Source organism: Camelus bactrianus, chromosome 19 (assembly GCF_048773025.1).
Source record: "Camelus bactrianus isolate YW-2024 breed Bactrian camel chromosome 19, ASM4877302v1, whole genome shotgun sequence".
Taxonomy (NCBI): Eukaryota; Metazoa; Chordata; class Mammalia; order Artiodactyla; family Camelidae; genus Camelus; species Camelus bactrianus.
Window position 1 is genome coordinate 6,842,125 of NC_133557.1, and position 24,957 is coordinate 6,867,081.

The 24,957-nt window shown below is 43.2% G+C and overlaps 1 protein-coding gene across 9 annotated transcripts in view; it reads left to right on the forward strand.

Annotated features, from left to right (window-relative positions):
- The window catches only part of SLC23A2 (solute carrier family 23 member 2), a 112,012-nt gene that overhangs the window by 46,067 nt on the left and 40,988 nt on the right, over positions 1-24,957 (forward strand). For all 9 annotated transcript variants that reach the window (XM_074346958.1, XM_074346959.1, XM_074346956.1 and 6 more), the window contains 3 exons: positions 14,531-14,629; positions 21,707-21,823; positions 23,723-23,880. In XM_074346958.1, coding sequence (XP_074203059.1) covers positions 14,531-14,629; positions 21,707-21,823; positions 23,723-23,880 — 374 coding nt within the window. The remainder of the gene's footprint in view (positions 1-14,530; positions 14,630-21,706; positions 21,824-23,722; positions 23,881-24,957) is intronic.

A 24,957-nucleotide genomic window follows, 5' to 3' on the forward strand; every position in this document is an offset into this window, starting at 1 on the left:
CCAGAATGCCATTCTAGGATTCCTTAAAACATGGTCCTGGATTTTGCCTCCCTGCAGCATCACGCAGTAAGAAAGATGTGGAGCACAGCATCTTTAAGTACACTGGTTGACCTGATTCGCATTCACATTTTGGTTTTTACTCTGTGAATTCAGAGAGAATGTCCCAGTGATTTTACAACTGGCATTACTATTTTCTTTCTTTCTGTAAAGTCAAAGTTTGAAACTGAATTTTCTGTCATATTGAAGGCTTAAGATTGAAGGCACAGATTTTTCTAGAGGAGGGGCCAAGTCTGTTTTTCAAGTTGCAATTAGATCATCTTTGAAAAGTGGAAAGGAAGGTTTCACACCTGGGTACGCACCAGTCTCTCCTGTGGCATTTGCCCAGCAGCATTTGCCCATTCACCCTCACCCTCCTCCACCGGAGAGACAAAAGCTTGACTGCTCCTTGGCTGCCTGCCTGCCTTGTCTTTGTGGTCTAGAGTTTTAGGCTTATTTTAGCCTTCAGATTGTGATACTGTACAGGTAGCTGTTACATTCACCAGCCTATGTTTCCAGTTTTCGTATCCACTGTTATTTCTTGCATCCCTTTCCTTCCCTCTTTGTTCCCTTTTTTTTTTTTTTTTTAACTATAACAAGGGTCTGTGAATGTTCACTGCCTTTGTCTTTGCACATCTGAAAATAACTGTACTTTGCTCTCAACTCTTGAGTGAACTTTCGGTTCATTACAGACGAGAGCCTCCCAGCTTGTTTCCATTTCTCTAACTGCTTTCTCATGATTCGTGTATCTTTTTCTAATGCTACCCTCTGAATGGATTCCCCAGTGTTATTTTCCGGTTTACATATTCTTTGTGTGCAGTCATGTGTTTATGTTGAATTTTTATTGCAATGATTATAATTCTCATTTCTAAAATTTCTATTTTTGGTTCTTAACTTATTTGGTTCATTTAAATTATTGAGGACCCTAATGTACTTATTTTAAAGTATTTTCCAGTTGTTCTATTTTCATCTGGTGTGAAAACCTCTTGTTTCTCTTTTGATTTTCTTCTCTCTCCCTGCCACCCTCCACTTCTCTCTGTAGTTTTTGCATTTTCCTTTCCTGGGTCCAGCCCAGAAGCTGATCTTACAGTAGAGGTCTCTCCTCCCCTAGTGGTGCAGACCATGACACAAAGGAGTGAGGAGACCTGCTGGCCCCTGAGCACTGAACCTGGTTCTGGTCCCTGCCTTGTGTAGGGGGCCCTGTGTCCCTGTTTCCCTGCTGGAGCCAAGCGCTTCCTAACTGAGGTCTCCCAGGCTCAGAGCCTTGGGGGTCCCAGTGTCAGCCCAGTCATTGCTTTACATTGCTTGTATTCTGAATCACTTCTCTGTTTTTAGCCTTGCCTATTTGGGGGCTTTCCCAGCTCCAGTGTTAGTTAGGTGTAGGGCTGGGAAGGAGTGTACCTCAAAGCATTCATTTCCAGCTCCATCTTCACCAGGAGTCCCTGCAAGTACATGGGAGCTGGGAATGTGGACATTATATGTAGTTAGACATAAATATAATGTGAATAAAAGGTGAATTTAACACTAGAGCAGTTTCACTAGGGATGTTATAGAATTTTTACCCTAGTCTTGGGCTATAACAGTAAGCATTAAAAAGGGAGAAGGAAAAGAGGAATAGTAGAGTTGGAATCATGGGATTGAGCCACTAGGGGGAAAGAAAAATACCAAGGTCCGAGGCTGTAAAGGTCAGCACGTGAACCATCAGGATGACTTAGAACAGGGATGCCAAGAAGTGTATTACCATGAACTCCCTCAGAGCTTACAAGAAACGAGGAGGTGAAATAAAAGGAGGGGAAAAGAGGAAAACAAAAGCCTATCAAAGAATGTTTATAAAGAAATAGTTCACATGATGGAATGTGGGGTTGTGGAAAGTTTTGTTAGAAAATATTTTTAATATAATAAAAATGGAAGCAGTATACTGCCCACATTTGATCACCAGTGAAATTGCTAGCCTAAGAAAACTTAAAAAAAAAAAAAGATGGATCATTTTGAATAATTTGCTTTCTGATAGGACAGAGGTAGGGGCCTAGGTTAAAGCTGGTCTCTTTCCACTGCCCAATTGGTAGGATTATTTTGGTCACTGCCTCTGTGCTCTTAGGACATGCATCTGTCTCTTCCTGTTCCTCATGCAGGGACCACAAGGTCTACACACTTAATTTCATAGAATCTGATCTCTTTAGAGGTGAAAGTGTCTTTAGAACTCTTCTGCTGGTTCTTCTGCTGGTTTTGTAGGAAGGTGAAGTGCTGGGCTTTGCCCAAAGCCTCTAGCTCACATGATGAGTTAATTAAGTAAAGTTTGTATCAGTTGGATCAGACAGGCTCTTGTCCTCAGGAGTCCACAGCCAGGTGAGCAGGACAGGAGCTGCATGGAAGTAGCACTAATGGCAGGTGGAGTGCATAGATCTTCCAGGTGTCACGGAAGTTCTTGGGGATGGTCTCAAAGAGCTGGGAGTGGTCGTGCTCTACCTGCCATAGCTGGTGCTCCAGTAGGAGCTGTGGTGAAAAATGAGGCTTGGTCTCTTGTTTGTTCCAGCTACTTGTGAGTGTGAGCATCTGGCTGATTTAGTGGTTCTGGTTGTGTTTTTGTTTTCCCTATAATGTAGACCCTCAGTGGATTTGAGTAATAGCATTTTAGATTGTACAGTTAGTACTCCTTAGAGATTCTCTAGGGTAGTTTTAAATATAGGTGATTTTTTTTTTTGCCGACTTTAAAAAATGTGTCTCCCGTGGAAAATATAATTCCATTAGAGAAAGAGAGGTGTGGGTAGTAGCAGGAGGTATTGAGGTGGGGAGAGAACCCCTAACTCTCCTGGGCCCTGGAGGCATTGGCAGCTGAAATGGACCTTGATGTGAAAGGAGGCAGTGTTGGAACATGTTGGAATACAGTGGAAAGGTCAGTGAAAAGGAAGGGGTTAGCTTGAGCCAAGTCAGGGGCAGAAGAGCAAAGTGCAGAGAACTGATGTTAGAACAGTGGGTCTGGAGCCTAGATTCTGGGTGGTTCCTGAATGATTGGTTAAGAAGTTCAGAAATTTCTGATCTATCAATAAAAAGCTCTCCAAGAGTTTTGACCAGGGAAATAACCCAGTAGGTTGTGCTTTAGAACAAACTGAAGTAGAGCCCAATTAGAAGAAGAAGGAAAAGTATTTTAGTGACCTCTGGCTGTTCTAACAATTTACCATAGGCTGGGGGATTTAAGTCACAAACATTTGTTTCTGAAAGTTCTGGAGTCTAGGAAGACCAAGCAGGTTAGCTTCATGGTGAGGGCTCTCTTCCTGGCTTGTAGATGGCCGCATTCTCACTGGATCCTGATGTGGCCGAGAGAAGCAGCTCTGGTGTCTCTTCTTCCTCTTATAAGGATGCTGATTCTCTCATGGGGTGCTGCCTTTATGACCTCATCTAAACCTTCCAAGGCCCTACCTCCTAATCATGTTGGGTTAAGGCCTTAACATATGAATTTGGGGGTGACAAAACATTCAGTCCATAACAGGTATCTGTTGCGATAATCATTTAGCAAATACTTTGGTTTCATCTCATGACAAGTGGCTTATATCTACGTGTAAAACCTTAGAACTTACTCTTTGCCTTTGAGGAGTAAGAGAGCCAGGGCAGTGAGTAGGCAGTTCCAGCGCAGTAGACTGAGCACTGCAATAGGGATCCTAGAGCAGGCAGCAGGGCCCCCTGGAAGGCCCCTGGGCTCTTTCTGGAATGACTGATTGGGGTGAGGACAGGTTAGGATAGGGAGAGTCAGGGAGACCTGGAAAGTACCAAAGACGTGAGTATGGGTGAGTGCTGCTGGAATGGCGGTGAGACTGACAGAAGAGATGCTGAGGAGATTTTGAGGGCTGAGAGAAAGAGGGAAATTAAGGATGATGTTAAGATTTACATAAAGGAACCTGGTTGGGTGCTGATACCTTTGTGGAAAATATGGAGTCCAGGGAAAATCATAGGTTTGGAGGATGGGGAAGGTGGAAGATGATGGGTTTCATTTGAGAAATTGTGGATTTGAAATGCTGGTGGAAATCCTAGATCTAGCAGGTGTTGGGGGTGTGGGACCTGGAGCACAGAGAGAGCAGGAGTGTAATAGTAGTAGTAGTAGTAGTAGTAGTAGTAGTAGTAGTAGTAGTAGTAGTAGTAATAGTAATAATAATAATAATAATAATAATAATAATAATAATAATAATAATAATAATTTTTAAAAGACTTGGGGCTCAGGTGGGTGGCGACTGAATCCGTAGAGGAGGATATGGCTGCCAGGGAGAGGAACTGGCATGGGGGAAGGGAGAGTTGAGGACGTCACTGATGGAGATGCCCTCGTGTGGGTGACTCAGCATTGGAACCAGGATACCAATTTCATCCCGGCTTTTCAAAATATAAACATGGAAGGGTAACCATTTGGGCAGCCCTGTGTTTGTCTTTTTCTGTAGATCTATGCTGCCGCTAGATTCTTTCACTCTTGTGCTGCCAGCATGCAGCTGATAGCCACATATGGCTATTTAAATGTAAAGTAATTAAAATTAAATAAAACCTAAAATTCAAATTTAGTTCCTCATTTGTACTAGTCAACTCCCCCTCCTGCTTCTGGCCAGGCTTCCTAGGCTCTCGGGCACAGGCTTGCTTTGGAGTCAGAAGCTGGTCTCAGGCTGTTGGCTGTTAAGATGTCTGGAGACGGTGTGCTGGAGTGCAGGGAGGTGGGACAGTGGAAACCAAAGCTGGCTGTTCCTCAGAATCAAGTTTGGGGAGGGTCTCTGGAGGGGTTTGCTGGGGGTGTGGGTGTTCAGGGTCTCATCGTTAGCGATTTTCTTGGCCATCTTGTGTCAGATAACTCCTTCCTCAAATGTTACAAGTGCTGATTTTTAAAAAACTTGTGGAAGGAAATCAGTTTCTTTAAACAAAGTAAAACGAAGACCCATGACAATAATTTAGAGAGAAAAAGAATAAGTCCATATGTAGAGGAAGAAGAATGAATAGATCGTATTAAGAACAAGAGACAATGCAAATCTCCAAGGACCATAGATATTAGATCATATAATCAGAGTTGATATTAAGTAGAAGAAAGATAGAAAAAGATCTTCTTACCCTGTGGGAATTTTTGTTAGGCGAGTTTGCTTCTGAAGGCAGCTAGGAAATGTGTAAGGGGTGAATGCCTCCCAGCAGGAAGACAGAACCATAGAACAAAGAAAAAAAAAGAAAGTCTTGGAGAACGGTTGTACCCTAAGGATATGGCTGGGAAAAGGTTCTGTGTTTGCTCAGCGGTTCTCCTGTGTGGGTAGCTCCTGCATCATCTGAACCTGGAAGGGCATCCGGAGGAAACCAAGCAGATGGCCTGGCCTGACCGTTGGCAAAGGTCCGTCTGAAATGCAGTCTGATGTTCCAGGACATCATCATCCCATCGCCCAGTTCTGGGCAGGGCAAAGTGTGTAGGGTGCCTTAAGTTTTTGCTTTTTTCTCCTTTTTTCTAACAGCGTCTGTGAGAATATTTGAGTCTCCTCTCTTGGGTACCAGGAGTAGATCTGGACATCTCCCTTCAGTCTGGAGATATTGAGGGGATGGGCTGAGGAGTAGCTTTATGAGGTTCAGTTTCATAAAAGAATGGGAGAAATACTCATCAGTGTTCATACAGATCCATTGTTTGTTTCAGATGCCCTTAATGCATTTTCTTCAGAGCCGTACAATGTTAAGAGCCCATAGTGCCCCCAACATGGTGAGCACCACACAAACCTGGTGACAAGCTGCTTACAACGCAGTAGGGGTGTGAGATAATAGGATAGATGGGTAGACGGGTGGGTAGGTAGATAGATGGGTAGGTAGATAAATAGATAGATGGGCAGATAGGTCTTTGCCCCTGGTTCCTGGCACAGAGCTCCTGAACCCCTTGTAAATTCCTAAATGATAAGAGCACTAGGAGCATCTTTGTTCTAATGAGGTGACTCTGGGTGGGCTCCTGGGTGACTCTTGGATGGGGCCTAGTCTCTAGAAAGACCAAGCCATAATTAAAAAGCCAGTTGTAATTTTCAGCCCCTTCCACCATCCTCCAGAGAGGGGAGAGGGGCTAGGAATGGAGTTAATAATTGATCATGCCTATGTGAGCAGGCCTCCATAAAATCCCAATGGTAGGGGGTTCAGAGAGCTTCCAGGTTGGTGAAAACATCCACATAGGAAGGGTGACACACCCCACCTCCGCGGGGACAGAAGCTCATGTGCTCAGGACCCTCCAGACCTCACCCTGTATATCTCTACATCTGACTGTCTATCTGCATCCTTTCTCATGTCCTTTATTACTATTTTTTGTTTGTTTTTGAGGGGGGGAGTAATTAGGTTTATTCATTTATTTGTTTTTAGAGGAGGCACTGGGGATTGAACCCAGGACCTGATGCATGCTAAGCATGTGCCCTACCGCTTGAGCTATACCCTCCCCCAGTCATGTCCTTTAATAAGCTGGTAAACATAAGTGTTTCCCTGAGTTCTGTGATCTCTTTCAAATTAATCAGAACTGAGGAGGGGGTCGTAGCAACCTCCAGTTTGTAGCCAAATTGGACAGAAGTTGTGGGTAAGGCTGGGGACTTTTAGTACTTGTGATTGGCATCAGAAATGGTCTGGGAGCAGTCATGTGGGACTGAGCCCTTAACCTGTGGGATCTGACACTCTCTTCAGGTAGACAGTGTCAGGATTGAGTTAAATTGTAGACCACCCAGCTGATGTCGCAGAGAATTGCTTGTTGTGGGGAAAAATCCCCATATATTTGGTGGCAGAAGTGTCAGAAGTGAAGTGTTCTGTGTGAGTAGTAAAGAAGACACACAGGAAAGAAAGATGCAGGAGGTAGACCAAGCCGAGTTTTTCTAATACAGCAGGAGATAAGGCAAATCAGCAGACAAACCATAAGGGTTAGGATTTGAATTCGGCAATGGGTGCTGCGAGGTGCCCACGGGGGACCCCTGTCCAGCCGCTTGTAGGGAAGTGCCTGGCTGGTCAGGGGAAGATTCCTGCAGAGGTGACATCTGAGTCCTGAAAGATGTCTGGTGTTGAGTTAGATGAAAAGCTGTCGGTGGGCTTTGAGCAGAGGCATGACGTGCTCTGTGTAGTTTTAAAAGGGTCCCTCTGGCTGCTGAGTGGAAACCAAAGGAAGAGGGGAGCAGGAGAGTGGCCAGTGCAACTGCCTCAGAGCAGGTGAGCTCACAGGGCTCCAGCAGCGTGCCTGCAGTGTGGGGGTGGTGACAAGTGGTTGGGCACTGGAGGAGAGCTCACCTGGATGCCAGTGAGGGCCTAAAGGGAGAGGAGGCAGGGATGGTTTCCAATTTCCCCAGAGCACCTGGAGATGAACAGGCCAAGAACTGAGATGGAACAAGGCAGGGTGAGTCATGAGTTTGGTGTTGGCTGTGCAGACACTGGGTAGAAAGCTGCTGTGGGACACAGTGTAGGTGTGGGCTGGTGGTGTTCACTGGGGTTAGCAGTGTGAAGATGGTAGTTAAAGCCAGGGGATTGGATGGCATCACCCCTCGGGGTTGATGGCCCTTCAGGAGAAAGGGGGTCTGAGGGCCCTGTGCTGAGGAGATGCAGTGTTGGAGAAATGGAGGCTGAGAAGGGCCAGCAAGAGGCACAGGTAAGGAGTGGTGGCTGAAGTGGGAGGGAGACCTCAAGAGAGGTCATTGTTTGAGCAGGAGGGTGGCGTCCTCCTTGCTTGTGTAAGCAGCCAGCGAGGAAGGCATTGTGAGAGTGAGCTGAATGAGGAGTCAGCGTGGGCTGCCGGGTTTAGTGAGGTGCTCACGGAGACACTGTGGAGTCGAGGCTCTGCAGGAGGGGTCGTAGTGAGGCTCCGTGGTCGCTAGGTGGGGTGCAGAGGGGCGTGAGACCGACGCGGGGCTCTGGGGGGAAGATGATGAAAGGGCATTTGGGAAAGGACTTGGCAGTCCTGCTGAGGTCAAGAAACTGAGAATTGGGCTTGAAGTCCTCAGAATGTCCGCCAAATAAAACATAATTCTCAACTTTTAGGTTGTGCCTTTTTTTTTTTTCGCAGTCAGCAGTTATCATATAATAAGAGTTGTTGCAGTCACCTTGTAGAGCAGTTTTACAAAGTTGATCAGCATTTTGGCTGATTATCTTTTACTTATGTTGTATGAGGCCAGATCCATAGAATCTGGGCCTTCAAGGACATCTTGTCCTTTCTGCTCTTATTCAGTGCTTGCTTTGTGCTCCAAGCTATATCACTTGTGATGAGAAGTCAACAGAATTAGTGGCGCAAGCTTCCTGCCTTCCCACCCTGTGAGGCCCACCATCCCTGCCACCACTGCTTTCTTTCCGTCCTCTTCATTTCTCGCCTGGATCACCAGGACAGCCTCTCTGTCGTCTCCCTGCCTCCCAGCTGTGTTCCTGCTCCACCTGTCATTGTCATTCCTGCCTGTGTCTTTTGCATTTCCTGTTCTAGGTGTTCACACCTGCTGAATCTCCTACCTCTAAATTCTCCATTCCCTCCTTACCTGTATTCATCCAAGCTAGGTAGGCAGTCTCCTAAGCTGAATGATTAGAGGTAAGATTTTTCAGATTGTTTTCTTTACTATAATCTAAGCCCAAAAATCTGTTGGAGAAAAAGCTGATTTCTTGTTAGGGATTTAATAAAGTACTTGAGCCTCCTTGTCTGTATCTGGGTTGTCTGAGAAGTAAACGAGATCATATACAGCAACATCAGATCATATACGCAGTGTGTGATTAATAAATGTTTGTTCCACTCCCCTCCTCCACCTGGGCTGTGCCCCTAAACCCAGAGAACAGTGATGCACATGGGCAGGTGGGGGATCCGAAAGAGGACTAATGCCATTGACTATTTTACAAATGTTAACTGGCTTTGGGAAACAATCCTTGTCTGGTAGGCTTCTTCAAAGGCCTACACAAGTAAGTGGGCCGAGGGAGAGTGGGCATCTGGGGAGTGGTTATCTAGATATTTTTTTAAAGTCTTAGCCAAGATCCTGAAGGGAGGAGCTTGAGGTCTGGAGTAAGGTCTATTGCAAATGTGACTCAGACCCTGGGGAATTATTTAAACTCTCAAGGCATCAGTTTCCTAATCTGTAAAATGGGAATAAGAATAGCATCTGTCTCAGGGTTGTTACAGGAATAAAAATGAGAAAATATATGTAAACTTCTTAACATGGTACCTGGCACGCATGTAGTGTGCAATCAAAGAATAAGGAGCAACTAGTGGTTAGTTTAGCTAAAATGTGAAAATACTTTGGTGAAGCTTTGTGACCAAAACATTGGAAGTAGCTCTGAGATGGAGGAGAATCTTTTTTTGCCCCATTGCATCTCCTTGGAGGATCATTCTTGTGGCCATATTCATAGAATCTGGGAAAGCAAGAGGTCCAGATGGAAGGAGTCCGCTGTCATGTTGGAAACGGTGGTGAGGGTTCCGCATTAGTACGTGGTTGTGGAGTGTGCTTCTCCTGTCATTGCGTGCGTATGTGTAAACAGGCTGGTAGTTCTACAGACTGAGTGTAACCTGCTCCCTGTGCTTAACGTGACGTCCTGGACCTCGTTCCCAGAAAGTTCAAATGGATTTGCCTTATCCTCCTTAGCAGCAACATGGTACTTAACTTAGTAGATGTATCATAATTTTAAGTGGTCCTTAAAGGAAATTCTAGTTTTAAATTTCTGTTTATTTTTCTAAACATTAGGTAATATATTTATCTGATAGAAAATGTAAGAGTTCAGAGGGTATAGAGTTAGAAGTCCCTTGCCCGGTCTGGCACGCACCAGTTCTCCCTGCGTGCTGCCTTTTGAGAAATAGTTTGCAAATATGTAAGCAGATGCATTCTCTGTCCCCTTTTACACACATGTGTGCATCTAAGTATCTATGTCTATAGCTGTGCTCTTGCTTTTTTCACTTACTCACATACTGTGGGTGATGTACGTACCTATGTCAGAACATAAAGAGCACCCTTATTTTTATAACTGCAGAGCATTCTATGGTATGGATGTATCATGATTTATTTAACTATTTCCTGTTGACAGACATCTAGGTTGTTTTTAATATTTTGCTGTTACAATTTGCACTGCACTGAGTAACCTTGCGCATAAGATATTTCACTCAGATGGAACAGAAAGATAAATTTTCAAGAGTGGGATTGTTGGGGCAGAGGGTGTGTGTCTTGGTAATTTGAGGTCACAACTAAGTGACCTCTGTTGAGGTCATTTCATCTCCAGTTGCAGCGTGAGTGCCTGTTTTCCTGCATGCTTGCCAGTGGGTCGTGGGTCAGACTGGGCCTTTGGCCAGTTTAATAGATGGAAAAGGTTTCTGTTACAGTTTTTACTTGCGTTTAATGAGTGAAGTTGAGCATCTTTTCAAATGTTCAGGAGCCATTTATATTTCCTTTTTTTCCTATTGGAAGGTTCACCTTTTTCTTGTTGATTTACATCTCTTACATATTCTTTGCATATCAGAGAATCGAGCTTGTTATCTATGAAGTGTTTGCATCTGGGAAGAATGGGCGACAGTGGCCCCCTTTGGGAGGTAGATGACAATGGCCCCTTTTTGGATGGTGTGCCTTAACCTGCTGGGTGCCCTTGGGATTTGTACTGGAGTCAGCTTGAGGATAGAGAGTCCAAGGGACATACCTAGTTAAGCTCTCACAAACATCACCTTGAAGGGAAGATATCTGATGCCAGTTCTCAGCATGCATCTGTACCCAGCAACATTAGCTTTCACTATCACGCTGGTTGTGGGATATGTGTGGGAGCAGGAGCACAAACAGGATTTCCAGTGTGGGTCAGTGATGGTACATACACCACACCCAGCCCTTTGGGAAAGAGGCTGGCATTGGAGAGAGTTCAATAAACTTCCCACACTGGCCTAGGAAAGTAAGCTTCCTTTATCGGATGGTTTCTATGGATCAACTGTATTTTGACTGGCTTACAAATTTCTTTTGTACCAATTTGTCACTCTGCCTCTCCTTACACAAATCTCTTTGAGACCAGCACCTCCATTCACCCGCCACCCAGGTGAGTGAGCTGAACAGCGGCCAGGACACTTTACCCCTCTGCCCCCAAAATCCAGTCCAGGGCTGGGGTGTTGCCCGTCATGCCTTAGTGGTGTCTCCCCTGCGCTCACCTCACACACCTGCAGTGCTGTGGCTTCAGTGCTGGGGCAGTCCCCAAGAAGCATTAAGGCCACATCCTCACTCTCTCTTGAACAAGAATGCCTTTCCCAGAGCCCTGTTAAAACCTTGGCCCACACCACCGTTTCTTCTTGTCTGACAGTAGCCTCATAAAGGGTCTGCTTGCCTCTGTTCCTGTCATCATCCCCTTTACTTCTCCCACTGCACCCACTGCAGTCAGAGTGGTCATCCAAAGCCTGTACCGAATCATGGCACAGCTGTCCTGGGCACCACTTCATGACTCCCTGCTGTGTTCTGTGTTCAGTCACAGTTGCTTAATCTGACACCTACTCTTGGTAGACCTCCTGAAGGGTGACAGGATTACACCCTCATGCCTGGGCACAGTAGTAAGTGCTCAAACATGGTTTGTTGAATGACTGTGTGAGCCTTTCCCTATGCAGGGGAACATCTGCATTTTGTAGTACCTAGTTATTTAATTGTGTGTGTGTGTGTGTGTGTGTGTGTGTGTGTGTGAGAATGGAATAAGCCAGGGGAGGGGTGGGAGTTGCCAACTCCTGCCAAAATCTACTCTTTGGTGCCAGATATACAGATTTTAAAAATGATTGAGATGAAATTCACAAAATTAATAACAATTCAGTGACATTTAACACGATCACAGTGTTGTACAACCATCACCTCTGTCTAGTTCCAAAATATTTTCATCATCCCAAAAGGAAACCCTATACCCAAGAAGCAGTTGCTCCCTGCGGCAATCGGTGATGAATACAGATGTTTTAGCGACCGTAGGACTTTAAATCAGACCTGGGTTTTTCTGACGACTTAGTAATTAAACGTTGTTGTTTTAAGACAGTTCATCCTGAGTGTTTGTACCTCTTGGCTTTTCAGTGGGTTGAGTGCTGCCGTGACATGACTTGGAGCACGGTTCTAATAGTGATAGTTTCGTATTGTGGACTTGAACTTGGCTGAGAATGTGTATCCTGCTGGCAGCTAGTTTTACAGGCAAGCAAGTGCCACAAACCCAGTCGGCTTGTGTAAAAAACTACAGGATGACTTAAAGATAGTTTTAAAAGCAACTCTTTATTTGAAATAAGAATTTTACCTATAAGAATTACATACAGTTAATTGAGAATCCTTTAAAACTAGCCTCAGACATGGGTTATATAATCTACATGACCTGGAATAAGAAATTAAAATTTTCTCTGGCCTGATTTCCTCAACTACAAAAATAAGTGGATTGAAATCTCTCTGGACCACGTCAGTCTAAGCTATGCTTCTTGGCTCTTTAGTCTTTTTAATTTTTTCTCTGATGTAAAAATAAATTGTCCTCATTATAGAAAATCACCAAGTGTATAAAGGGAAAAAGAGGATAAAAATGGCCCCACTGATTTAAAGACAACGACCATTACTGTTTTGGTGTATGCCTTTTTTATTATATGTTTAAAAAAACAATATACACATATGTATTTTTCATATTCTTTTTCATTATTGGTTATTACAAGCTACTGAAGCTGTTGAATATAGTTCCCTGTGCTATACAGTAGGACCTTACTGTTTATTCTGTATATAGTAGTTTGTATCTGCTAATTCCAAATTTCTGATTTATCCCTCCCTCCCCCTTTCCCCTTAAGTTTGTTGTCTATGACTGTGAGCTTGTTTCTCTTTTGTAAGTAAGTTCACATTTGTGTCGTTTTAGAAAAGCAATATACAAACAACACATGAATACATACTGATCATAAGGGTTTCAAATGCTAAAGAAGGATTGGGAGGAAAAATGAAAGGTGCCCACCATTACTCCTTGCCCCCAGGGAAACCTTCATACTGGTTTGTGTCTTTTCTGGATCTTTTACCAAACATTTGGATAGGTAGGGAAGGTATTAAAATTTTATTTCATTTTTTAAGCATAATTTGGTTAATTCTAGGCTTACTGTTTTGTGGGTTTTTTTTTTTTTACACTATTTCTTGGACTTCTTTCCTTGTCAGTACATCAGTTTTATTTTTTTAAATGGCTGAATATTCTTGAAATGGATATGCAATAATTTAACAATGTCTCTCTTTTTGATGAACATTTATGTTTTTTCCAAGTATTCAGCATTTTAAATAATGCTGCAGTCATCAGCCTTGAACATAGCTATTGCATAGATATTTCTGGAGGAAAAGTTTCTGTGAGTGTAATTGCTAGCTTCAAGGAAATGCCTTTTTCAAATCGCGGTGTTAAGTCATCCTCCACACAGGCCATTCCACCAAGAGCGTAATCTAATAACATAGAGTTGCTTTCTCCCCACACCCTTGTCAATATTCATCTTTTAAAATTTCCCCCTAATGTATGTTAAAAATGAAATTGTATCGTCATTTCTATAATTTTAAGTGAGGTTGAACAGCTTTTTGTGTTTTTTTGATATTGTTTTTCATTTTTTTGGATCACAGACTTATGTGTTGTCTTGCATTTTCTCTTAGACTATTACTCGTCTTTTACTTCTCTTCAGTGTATTTTACAACACCAGAATTTAAACTTTTTATATACTTTTTCTTTTTTTCCCTCTATTTTTAAAAAATGTAGTTGTGCTGTTTTTCATACATATAATTATTTTCAGTATTATCTTTTCATGATAGATTCTTAAAAATGGAATCATTTGGCCAAAGACTAAAAGTATTTTAAGGTTCTCACTACATGCAGCCAAGACCTAATAAGGTGACTATGTTGCATCTCACCGAGGGTGGACGAAGGGAGGTTAGGATGCTGAGGGCTTTTCTTACGAGTCTCAGGATAACTTCTAGTCTTTGCACCATAAGGGCTCAGAAACTTGATTTTGTTGGCATAGACAGCCCCTGGCCACCCCCACCTCCCTGGTGCCCCGAGGAGATGCACGTACCAGTGAACTATTTTATTTAATCGCAGTGAAAAATATAAGTTAGTAAGTTAGGGTAGCAGCAGTGCATGAATCGCTCTGACTAGCACATACCCTCCCTGTAGGGACTAGCAGTTGTCACCAGGCCTTACCTGGGAAGGGCTCTTAACCAGGGCAGCTCAGGATGCCCCTCCCCTACTCAGAAACTGCAGCTTGTGCTCTCAGCCAAGGCTCCCTTGTCCTGGAGGGTGCCGGGGGGGTCCTACTCCTTGTAGTTTCTTTGGATGTTCCATTTCTGGTCCCCTTTAGCTGGCCCCCTGTTCACGTAGCCTCACTCTGTAGGACACACGGTATGTTTCTCCATCCAAAGCACACGCGTAGTCACTGATGCAGCACGCACTTGTCAGAAGTTCCATTTAAGAAAACTAAAAACTTGGCTCGTCTGATAGGTGAAAATTGCTTTTTTTTTTCTTTTGGGGAAAATGTGTTCATACAACAGAGTGGTGGTATAAGGTGAAAAAAGCCTCTAAATGGAGTGTTTCCCTTCAGGTGGTGATCAATGGAGGTGCCACGTCCAGTGGCGAACAGGACAATGAAGACACTGAGCTCATGGCAATATACACCACAGAAAATGGCATCGCAGAAAAGGTACCCCCTTATGCCCACCCACTCGCCACCGCTGCTGTCCCCAGATCCTGTACAGGAAGTGGGTGTCCATCTGGGGTTTTGTCTATCCCTCTTGAGTGTGTGTGTGGTGGGGGTGGGGGTGTTCTCTTTATAATGGAAATAGAAAGAGTGATGGGGAATAGACGTTACTAATTTTTAATTGTTTTAATGGCAGTTAAAGTGAGAAGTTCCTTATCTAGATATTTTTAAAAAACCTCAGCCAGGATGCCAGAGGGAAGTGATTAAGAGTCTGAGGTCTGGAGTGAGGTCCAGGTGCTAATATGACTCAGGCCCTGAGGGGATTAAACTCTCTGGCATTGATTGCCTCATCTCTAAAATGGGTATAAAAATATCAGCATCTGACTTAAAGTTGTTGTGAGGTTCTCTTTGTATCCGCCACTGTGCCTAACACATATGAGAAGTTTGATAATAAGGCATTTCCAGACTAAGACTTCTCAATTTCATTTGAGTTTTGCTTGACAAGACTTTTAAACAGGTTTTATTTTCACTATGAAGATTTACTGGTTAACTTACATAATAAGGCATTATAGTCTAGAAGCACTGTATTGTGCTGTAGACAGTGTATGCCGTATATTCAAGTAACAGACCGCTAAGAAGTTGATACATAGAAATCAAGTGCCCAGCTTGGGTATTAGTGCAGTAAGTTTAGAGTGTAATCACCAAAATGATAAAGAACAAAAGAAATTATGTCAAAATTCTTGAATAATCATATGTTTGTGTCTGTGTGTTTTCTTTTCTTTTCTTTTTTTTCTCTTTTTTATTTATTTATTTTTTAAATTTTTCTTTCTTTTCTAGTTTGGGAGATGGGAATGTCATTTTTGGCCATCTTGACCAACATTGCTATTATTTGGTCACGCTATTATAAGTTTTGTGGAGGCTAGATTGATGCCGAGATGTTGAAATTCCTGCAGTGTTGGATTCCGAGCTGCTCCTCAGAACCAGAGATGGGAGCAGCCATGGGTGGCGTGTAGATTGGTGCCTGTGGTCTGCAGTGGAGACTCACCCCATGGGCAGCATTTGGGTGGGAGCCACCGCCTGTCCAGCTTGGGTCTCGACATCCAGGAGGCACATCTTGTAGCAAGTGCTTCTGTCTTTACAGATGTGTTGGACTGTATCCAGTCCTCAGGTACTTGGTCCTTAATCAGAGAGTCACCAGCATTCCCAGGCTGTAGGCTGCTATGATTTTGGATGCTTGTTATCCAGGTATTGATGGCTGTCTTTTGGAATGAATAGTAGGGAGCATTAATACTTAAGACACTACGTATGTTTTTAAACATCTATAACTATACCTTTTACTGATCTCTTCGTAGAAAAAGTGTTTAGTACATTTATGTTAACACACTTATGCTAGACATTTGTTGTCTGGGTGAACATTTTTTTCATCACCTAAGCTTTGATAGGTGTATATTTCCTTGAATACTAGTGAAATAGACTATCTTCCTATTCTACTGATCATTTTTTCTTGTCTTAGGAAATGACAAGGATAGTGAGATAGAGTTACCATGTATTGAGTAGTGTGAAGGTTCCAGACCCTTGGCTGAACCCTTTAAGCAGCCTGTCACGTTTAGTCCTCATAGCAGCCCTGTCAGAGAGGTGCTGTCACTGTCCCTGTTTTGAAGATGAAGAGCATGAAATATTTAGGTCCTCTGCTCTCTTAAGTTTATAAGGAAAACTTCACACTAGAGGATGCTGCCCATTGGGATCTTGCTTTTCAGATGGTAGCGTAAGGCTCTCTGAACACCTGACTATGAAATAAGAGTGAGCCATTCAAGGTGAGATGAGAACTGGGGGCAAGAGAGGCTGTCCTACGTGTTCTCCATATCCATAGGGCTTCTTAGTTGTATATAGAATAAAATTCTAATTTTATTAGAAACTTGGCTTTTCTGGTGTCTGTTAAAACTCTTGAACTCGTTATGGCAAATGCTGATTAATATGTTGTTAGATCCAAGATTCTCATCTTGGAATTTGCTCAAAGGGATTTTTTTTTTCCTGAAAGGACCAGAAGGATAATGCCTTGAATCATCCATCAATCGTGAGTCTGTATGATGGTGTCAGGATCCATACCTAGTACTTTATCTAAGTATGGACCTCAGTATCATTGGGATTCCTAAATTAAGGGTGTTGAGGGAAACTGAACTTCATAATGAGGGTATTTGGAACAAAAATGAACTAAAAGTAAAGCTTAGATATTCACATTGAAATACCAGTATTTTGTTGTTTTAAAGAAGTAAATCTTCACAAAATTTGCTTACAGAAGTATATGAAATGGTTGCAGTGGTACAGCAAATCATTATTAATCACAATTTCAGAAAATCAGTTGTTTCTGATAATCACTAAAAAGAAACTCTGTTTCTTTGCGGGGGGCTGTGTGGCATGGTGGCAGATGTGGCCTTTGGTGACAGCCTGTCTGTTCAGCTCCTGGGCAAGTCACTCACCTTTGTAGAGCCTCCAACTCACCTGTAAAATGGTGACATAACAACAGAACTTTCCAGGGCCATTGTGAGAAGTAAATGACAGAGTGTATAAAAGAGCATGGGACTTCTAGGAAACAGAGGTTGCCAAAATGTGGAAGTAGTTGCAATTAAACTAGTTATAAAGAGTCTCCACTTGACTGTCCTGCCTTGCTTACTGCTTGAGGTCTTTGCTGTCCATTGTTTCAACTATAAAGTTGCAATTATCACAATGTCTTTTAAACGTAGGATAAAATTAACTTATTTTCATAATTTTGAGATTTTTTTTTTTAAGTTAAAAGGTTTTTAACTTTTTTGACTCACAATCTCTGCAGATACTCTTTAAGTTACCTTTTATTCAGATATGAGCTGTTCTTGAAAAATGAAGTTCTCTTGAACATGCTTAAATAAGCCCAAACCTAAAGAGTCCAGAATTGTATTAGAACAGCTTAAAATGTGCTGCCTCCGTTCTTGGTCTACGCTGGCAGTGTGGTGTGCGTATTCCACGTTCTTTTCCACTTTTACACACACACACACACACACACACACACACACACACACACACCCGAGAGTGTTATACCAGAGAGTGAGCTGCTATTAGTCCCCATCCCGCCTTCATAATGTATATCTTACCAGGTTAGTAAATGTATATGGAATTTTTTTTTATTTTTAAAAATTACTTTTAATATCTTGACTACATAATCTCATGGTTTAAAAAATGAAAATGTATCCAGAGGTACATAGCTAAGTTTCCCTTCCACCATGTTTCCTATCCATCTAGCCTCACACTTCTCTGTTAAAAGGAAGTAATCACTATTATAAGTTTATTGGGTTTCTTTCCGGACACTATTTATGCACATACAAGCAAGTTTGAATCTGTGTTCTTTTTTCTATTCTCCTTCCCCCCATAAATACTATATATACACTGCATCTTTGTTTTTTTTTTTGCTTATCAATATATCCTGAGATCTTCTCTCATCACTTTATAAAGAGATCCCTTTTGCCTTTTATTGTGATTTTTAAGCTGCTTAGTGACTCACTGTAATTTAACTAGTCTCCTGTTGATGGGCATTCCTTTTAGGGGGAATAGGGGGTGGGGAGTGGGGATTTGAGTCTTTTTGCAGTTATCAATGCTACGGTGAATAACCTTGTACACACGTCCCTTGCCATACACATAAGTCTAGAACAAATTCCTAAAGATGGAATTGCTGGAGGAAGGCATATGTGGATTTGTGATTTACATAGATTATTACCAAATTGTCCTCTGTGTGGTTATACCAGTTTATTCTCCAGCTGGATTTATGAGAGAGCTAGCTTGTCCACAACCTTGCAGAGAATTTATTAAACTTAAGAATTTTTGCCAATATAAGTAAAAAGTATCATCAGGATATAGTTTCTTAAGTGCTGTTTTAAACTTTTTACTGTGAAATAGTTTCAGACTTACAGAAAAGTTCCAAAAATAATATGAAGAGTTCCTGTGTATCCACCATCCAGATTCCCCAGATGTTAACATTTTACTACATTTGCTTAATCATTTTGTCTCTATACAGATTATTTCTGAACTGTGTGAAAGTAAGTTACAGACATAATGCTCCTTTATCCCCAAATACTTCGATGTGTATTTCCCAGAAACAAAGACATTCTTGTATATAACCCCAGTACAATTCCCCAAATCTGGATAGTCACCTTTATACAATTATTATTGATACTTGATTGATTTCATTAATTTTGATTTTTAAAATAAACCTTAAAATATTTATTTGAAGTTCCTCAGTTGTCCCAATAATGTTCCTCATAGCTAAAGAATAAATAGGTAAATAAAGTTTAGTTCCAGGATCCAAATTAGTATCACTTCTTGCGTTTAATTGTTTTGTGTATCTTTAGTCTCCTTTAATCTGAGGCAGTTCCTCAGTGTTGGTTATCTTTTGTTATCTTGACATTTCTGAATAGTGTGGGCCTGTTTACTTTGTAGTATGTCTTTGTCTGGTTTTGATATCAGGGTGATGGTGGCTTTATAGAATGAATTTGGGAGTGTTCCCTCCTCTTCAGTCTTTAGAAAGAGTTTGAGAAGGACTGGTATGAGTTCCTTTGTGTGTTTGGTAGAATTCCCCAGTGAAGCCATCTGGTCCTGGACTTTTTGTTTGCAGGGAGTTCTTTTTTTATTACAGGTTCTCTTTCACTTCTAGAGATCAATCTGTTCAAAGTAACTATTTCTTTTTGATGCAGTTTTGGTGCACTGTATGTTTCTAGAAAGTTGTCTGTTTGTTCTGTGTTGTCCAGTTTGTTGCCATATGGTGGTTTATAGTATTCTCTTAACGGTGTTTTGCATTTCTGTGATGTTGGTTGTAATTTCTCCTCTTTCATTTTTTATTTTGTTTATTTGTGCCCCGTCTCTTTTCTTCTTGGTGAGCCTGGCCAGAGGTTTGTTGATTTTGTTTACTCTTTCAAAAAAACAGCTCTTGGTTTTATTGATTTTTTTTCTATTTTTTTTTCCAGATTGTACTGATCTGTAACTTGTAGTGTTTCTGTACTATTTTCAGACATTTCTTTTTGTTTACTTTGTGAGCAGTAACACTCCTTACCTGTGAGACCATATAATATGATAGTGTCGCATTGTCCTTTGTATATTGAGTTCATTATCCATAGTTGAATCATGTCAGCAAAACAAACAACTATGTTCAGGGATTTCTGAGGCTGATTTGGGGTCACAAATCAGGTTTAGTGATTTGGTAGGAGGACTCAACGTGAGTCAGAAAAGCTGTTATATCCCTGATTACAGATTATTTCAGAGAAAAAGGGTACAGACTAAAATCAGTGGAATAAAGCATGTAGGGCAGGGTCTAGGAGACACCAGCACAAGCTTTCAGTTGTCTTCTTCCAGTGGAGTTGTATGGGCAGTGCTTCATTTTCCTGAAAGCAGTGTGTACTGACACTCAAGAAGTATTGCCAACCAGGGAAGCTCACCCACTTGGTGTCCAGGGTTTTTTTTTATTGGGATCAGTCATGTAGGTGCGGCCAACCACCCATATGGCTGCCCTTTGTCTCCAGCCCCTCTGGAGTCAAACTCATACCATGTGGCCCAGGGCCCCCACCCTCAGTTGCATTGTTAATGTAAACTATGAGGGGAAGTCCAAGGCTTCAGGTAAACAAGTACGCTCTTGAGGAGCAAGATATTACAAGAGCATAGAGGTTATCTCCCAAGTGGCAGACAGGGACCAAACCTGTCTTTGAAGCGTGCAGGGTTTGGACAGCCCAGACCTGCTAAGTTAATCACTTACTGTGCATCAGTGCATATCAAACAACTCACCACCTTTACTAACAAAGTTTAGAAGACACACATGATCTATTTAAACCCATTTAGTAATACAAATCTGCCACTCTCCATTGTTTGAATGGAAAGAAAAAGATTTCTCTCTCGAAGGTCAGATTCAGTTCACATATGGATTAGATCAAGTATCAACTTACATCAGACATTTACCTTTAGGCTTTAGAAGGTGAGGCTGAATTTTGTCACTTCTTTTGTTCAAGAGTATTTGGCCCCCAAATCCGTCCCCCTGTGTGTGAAGAATTGAATGACAAATGTATGGAGTGAGCATCTTTCTGTGGACCAAATCCATTGGACAAGAGGGCACAACTTGGACTAGCCATGGTCAAGGATCAGAATGTCATCATCTATATTTTTTTGTGTCACATCTTTACATTTTATTTCCTGTTGGACACTTTGTGTTATAAATAAAAACATTTTTTTAAGAAAAAAAAGAAGCGCACATCTTGGATTCCAGGAAATTGCAGAGTTTAGAAACCAGAGCAATATTGAGGGTGCATGGGGGAACCCCTGAGGTTACCTTGAGTTTTCTCTTCGGCTCAGGTACTAGGTGTGTTCAGAAGTGATGCTGAAGCTGAAGCTGACTGGAAGCGTCCAGGCTGTAACCCAAAGTACCTGGTTTTGTAAAGATTCCGACTTAAAAAGCATGCAGTGTTTAACACTAATTTTTTTAAATATTTAGTATGATGGGGGGAGAAAAGAAAAAAAAATTGTCCCCTAAACTATAATGCATTTTTAGCCTGCTTTTCAAAACAAAATTTGAATCTTCATATCTGTGTACTTTTGCTCTCTTCACTCACCATTGTGTCTTAGCTGCAGTGTTTCAACAGAAGAGGATGTAGGTACAAACATCTTTTTCCTTGCATATATGGAATGGGGTGGGAGGGACAGATGAGGGCTCTCTGTTTGAAAGTGGTTAGCATTTTGTAACGTTTCATTCAGGGCCCCCAAGACCGCTCATGCCGAGGTATTACTTTGTGGTCTCAATGCAGGAGGTGCCCAGACCTGGGGAGAAGCTCTGAGCAAGCTGGTTGCTCTTGGGCATGAGCTAATGGTAAGGGATACCGAACCCCCAAACTCCGAGAACAGACTGTCCCACCAACTGAGTGTGCTTGTCATTGCGTCAAAGGTAGCCAAGGCTTAATTTTATGGGAGAGTGACAGCCACTTTATCAAGTTGTTTTTAAGTTAAGAGTGGCTTATGCTGAGTTAACGTACGTTCTTGCTTTCATTAAGCAACTCCTTTTTTCCCTCTCACTCTCAGAGCTCTCTTGCCGAAACCTTGGATAGCACTGGCAGTCTAGACCCCCAGAGATCAGACATGATTTACACGATAGAAGATGTTCCTCCCTGGTACCTGTGCATATTTCTGGGGTTGCAGGTAAGATGGTTCCTTTGGGATGTAACCACCAGCAGATACTTGAATTGTCTGTCTGGATTTTTTAAAATTCAATTTTATTCTTATTTATTGATGACTTTATTATAAATTACTCTTTTAAGAATGACGAATGGCAATTGTTAACATCAGTTTCATATCAGTGAAAGTAAGAGAACAGGAGGAATAACCATGGAGTGAAAGAAGGAAAGTGTTCAGGGAATAAGCAAGAGAAGTGACATGGAAGGAAGCGGAAAAGACCATGTGGCTCTGGAAAGGGGAGACTAGAGGGAGGAGAAAGACAGAAGCATAGAGAAAAGTAGGGTTAGCGTTCATCTCCCATTCCTTGTTAACCAACCCACAGTCACCATCAACTCTGCCATGTTGGCCAGGACATAAATGGGGAGGCTTCAGCCTTATTTTTAAAGGAGGGCGGACTTTGGTAGTGGCTGCTTTGTCTGCTGCAGCTGCCCGTGGGAGCAGAGCAGGGAGGCAGCCAGGGGAGGGGTGGATGGGACAGGCGTTGACACGAGAGGATGCAGGGCTCCCACATCTTTGGTGCTCTTCCCCGACCCCACTCCCTTTTCCCACTTTCGGATTAAGCAGGGCTTTAAGAGGAAGGGGAAAGCTCTTTGCCCAGATGAATACTCCTGGCCTGTGTTTGCTTTGGTTTAAGGTCTCGCTTTCCATTCTTTTTCAAGTTTGAATGATCTGTTCATGCTGAGAAAATCAGTCTCATTGCTCAGACAGGTTTGTTCACTTGGAGGTGGACTGTACCTGCTGACAGCTGATGCTTTGATATAGTTTCCAGGTCCCTTCCCCCACCTTAGGTATCAAAGCACTTGGTAACGTGGACAGAAAGGTGTCTAGTATAGAGGACACAACCAAAGGGGCTGAGAGGCCTTGGCAGATAATTTCCCCCAGGCCAGGGTTGGGAAGCCCGTGTGCATCATGCCCTTCTTGACAGTGCACAGCATCTAAACTTGTGAGCAGCTTGAGGGGGTCCTGGCCAGAAACGTTCTCTTCCCCTCACCAAATGCCTGTTAGTGTTGGGCTTTATGGGCGGAAAGCAACACATTTTGGCACATGTGAGCAGCGATGGGGAACTACTGGGAAGAAAAGTAGGAAGTTTGGAGAATAGAAGTAGGAACTGAACAAGAAGACCTAGGAGGAAGGGAGTGAGCAGTGAGGGCTGAGAATTGTCCTGCCAGGGGCACAGGGAGTGGGGGAGGGGCCCCAGAGGAAGAGTGGGAGGGGCTCTTTCTGGAGCAGCCCCACGACTGCTGTGTGTCCTTAGCTCTTCCCTGATGGCTGTCAAACAATGCCAGACCACTGAAAAAGATGGAAAACGCCTTGTGCAGTGAAGCTAGTGTAACTTTAATCCCCAGACCTGAAAGAATTAAAAAAAGAAAAAGGCTATCTCAAGACCACGGATGTAAAATTCTACATAAAATATTGGCAAATCAAATCCCAGAAGAAAAATACAGCGTCAATGACTTGGGTTTGTTTCAAGAATGGTTCAGTGCAACACAATTCATGTTAACAGATTAGAGGAGAAGGACCTACGGTTATAGCAGTTGATGCTAAAAATCATTTAAAAAAAACCAAACATCCCCAGTAACAATTACATAAGTGAAACATCGCCAGTGCTTGTACTGAGTACTTCCTTCATGCTGGCCTGGATTCATATGAGTCATAAGTAACAATACAAGTAAGTAATAAGACAAGAAAATGTAATGGAAGGAGAAATGCTGAACAAGAGATATGATTTGGCATATAGTGAGAGTGTGTATCTACAAGAACAAATTCTTCATATGGGATTCTTTTTAAAAACAGCAGGAGTTAGAAAACAGAACAATACAAAGAAGGGTTACTCTTCCGCCTCTGTCTCCCTGCTGCCCGCAGCACTACCTGACGTGCTTCAGCGGCACAATCGCGGTGCCCTTTCTGCTGGCCGACGCCATGTGTGTGGGGTATGACCAGTGGGCCACCAGCCAGCTCATCGGGACCATTTTCTTCTGCGTGGGAATCACAACTTTGCTGCAGACGACTTTTGGATGCAGGTGAGATTGGGCACTAAATTGGGACTGCTTGGAAGGACTGGCCGGAGTGTGGGGAGGTGTGTCCTAGTGGCCTTTGCCCTGCGTCTCCCCCAGCCCCACTGTGTTTCCTCTCTTGGTGAGTGGGACCGCTTCCCACCCAGTTGTGCAGGCTCGAAACTCAGGCTGACTTTCATCTCCTTCCAGCCCACCAGCTGGCAGGGCAGGTTTTCTCTCCAGAGCCCCTTCTCTGCCCCCATTCCTGGAGTTTTGACCTGGACTGTTCTGCTCAGTTCCCAGTTGGTTTCCCTGCCTCTAGGGCTGCTCTCCTCTGCCCCACCCGATGTGCTGTCTTTTCACTGCTCACGTCTTGCTGAGTGCCACCAGGGTACAGTACTCCCTGTTTAAAAACCGGGGTATGCCCATCCTGTAGGCTTCTTCCTGATTCTCTGTCCCTCAGCCTTTCCAGCTACACCCCTGAGCCCTGCAGTCCTCTTCCCTGCACTTACTTGGGGCTGAGTGCCCCCTCAGCCCCCACCTGCTGTCTCACTAGCCTGTGCTTGTGCTCCTGGCAGCCCCCCCACCCCCGTCTGGCTTGCCCCTTCCCTCTCTGAAGCATCCCTGATCCGCCAAAGCCTCCGTTGTTCTCTCCTCTGAGTTCCCACGCATGCATCTTGTGTACGTTCTTCTAATGTGGCTCTTATTCCACTTCGTCCTTTTTTGTTTGTATCTTTTTCCCTTTTCCGTGCTCCCCTCCATGGTGCTAGGACTCCGCTTTGCATCCCAGGCCCCAGCTTCAGTGGGTGTGGAGCTGGCATGGGAGGGAAGAGAACTGTCCTTTCCTGCCTCTTCCTGTAGGCTTGCTTTGTCCTCTCCTGTCCCCTCCTCCCCCCTCTTCCCTGTGCAGCCTTTGCCTTTACCCTAGGGCACTGCTCCAGGGGTGGAGCCTGTGGGGACAGGACCTTCCTGGGGGGAGGGCAGCATAGTAAACATGCAAGTTCTGTCTCTCACTCCATTACAGACTGTCTTTGCCTTCCCTGCTAGGGAAGCGGGAGCAAAGGCAGAGGGCAGAGAAGGCAGCTTGGGAATCAAGGACTGTGT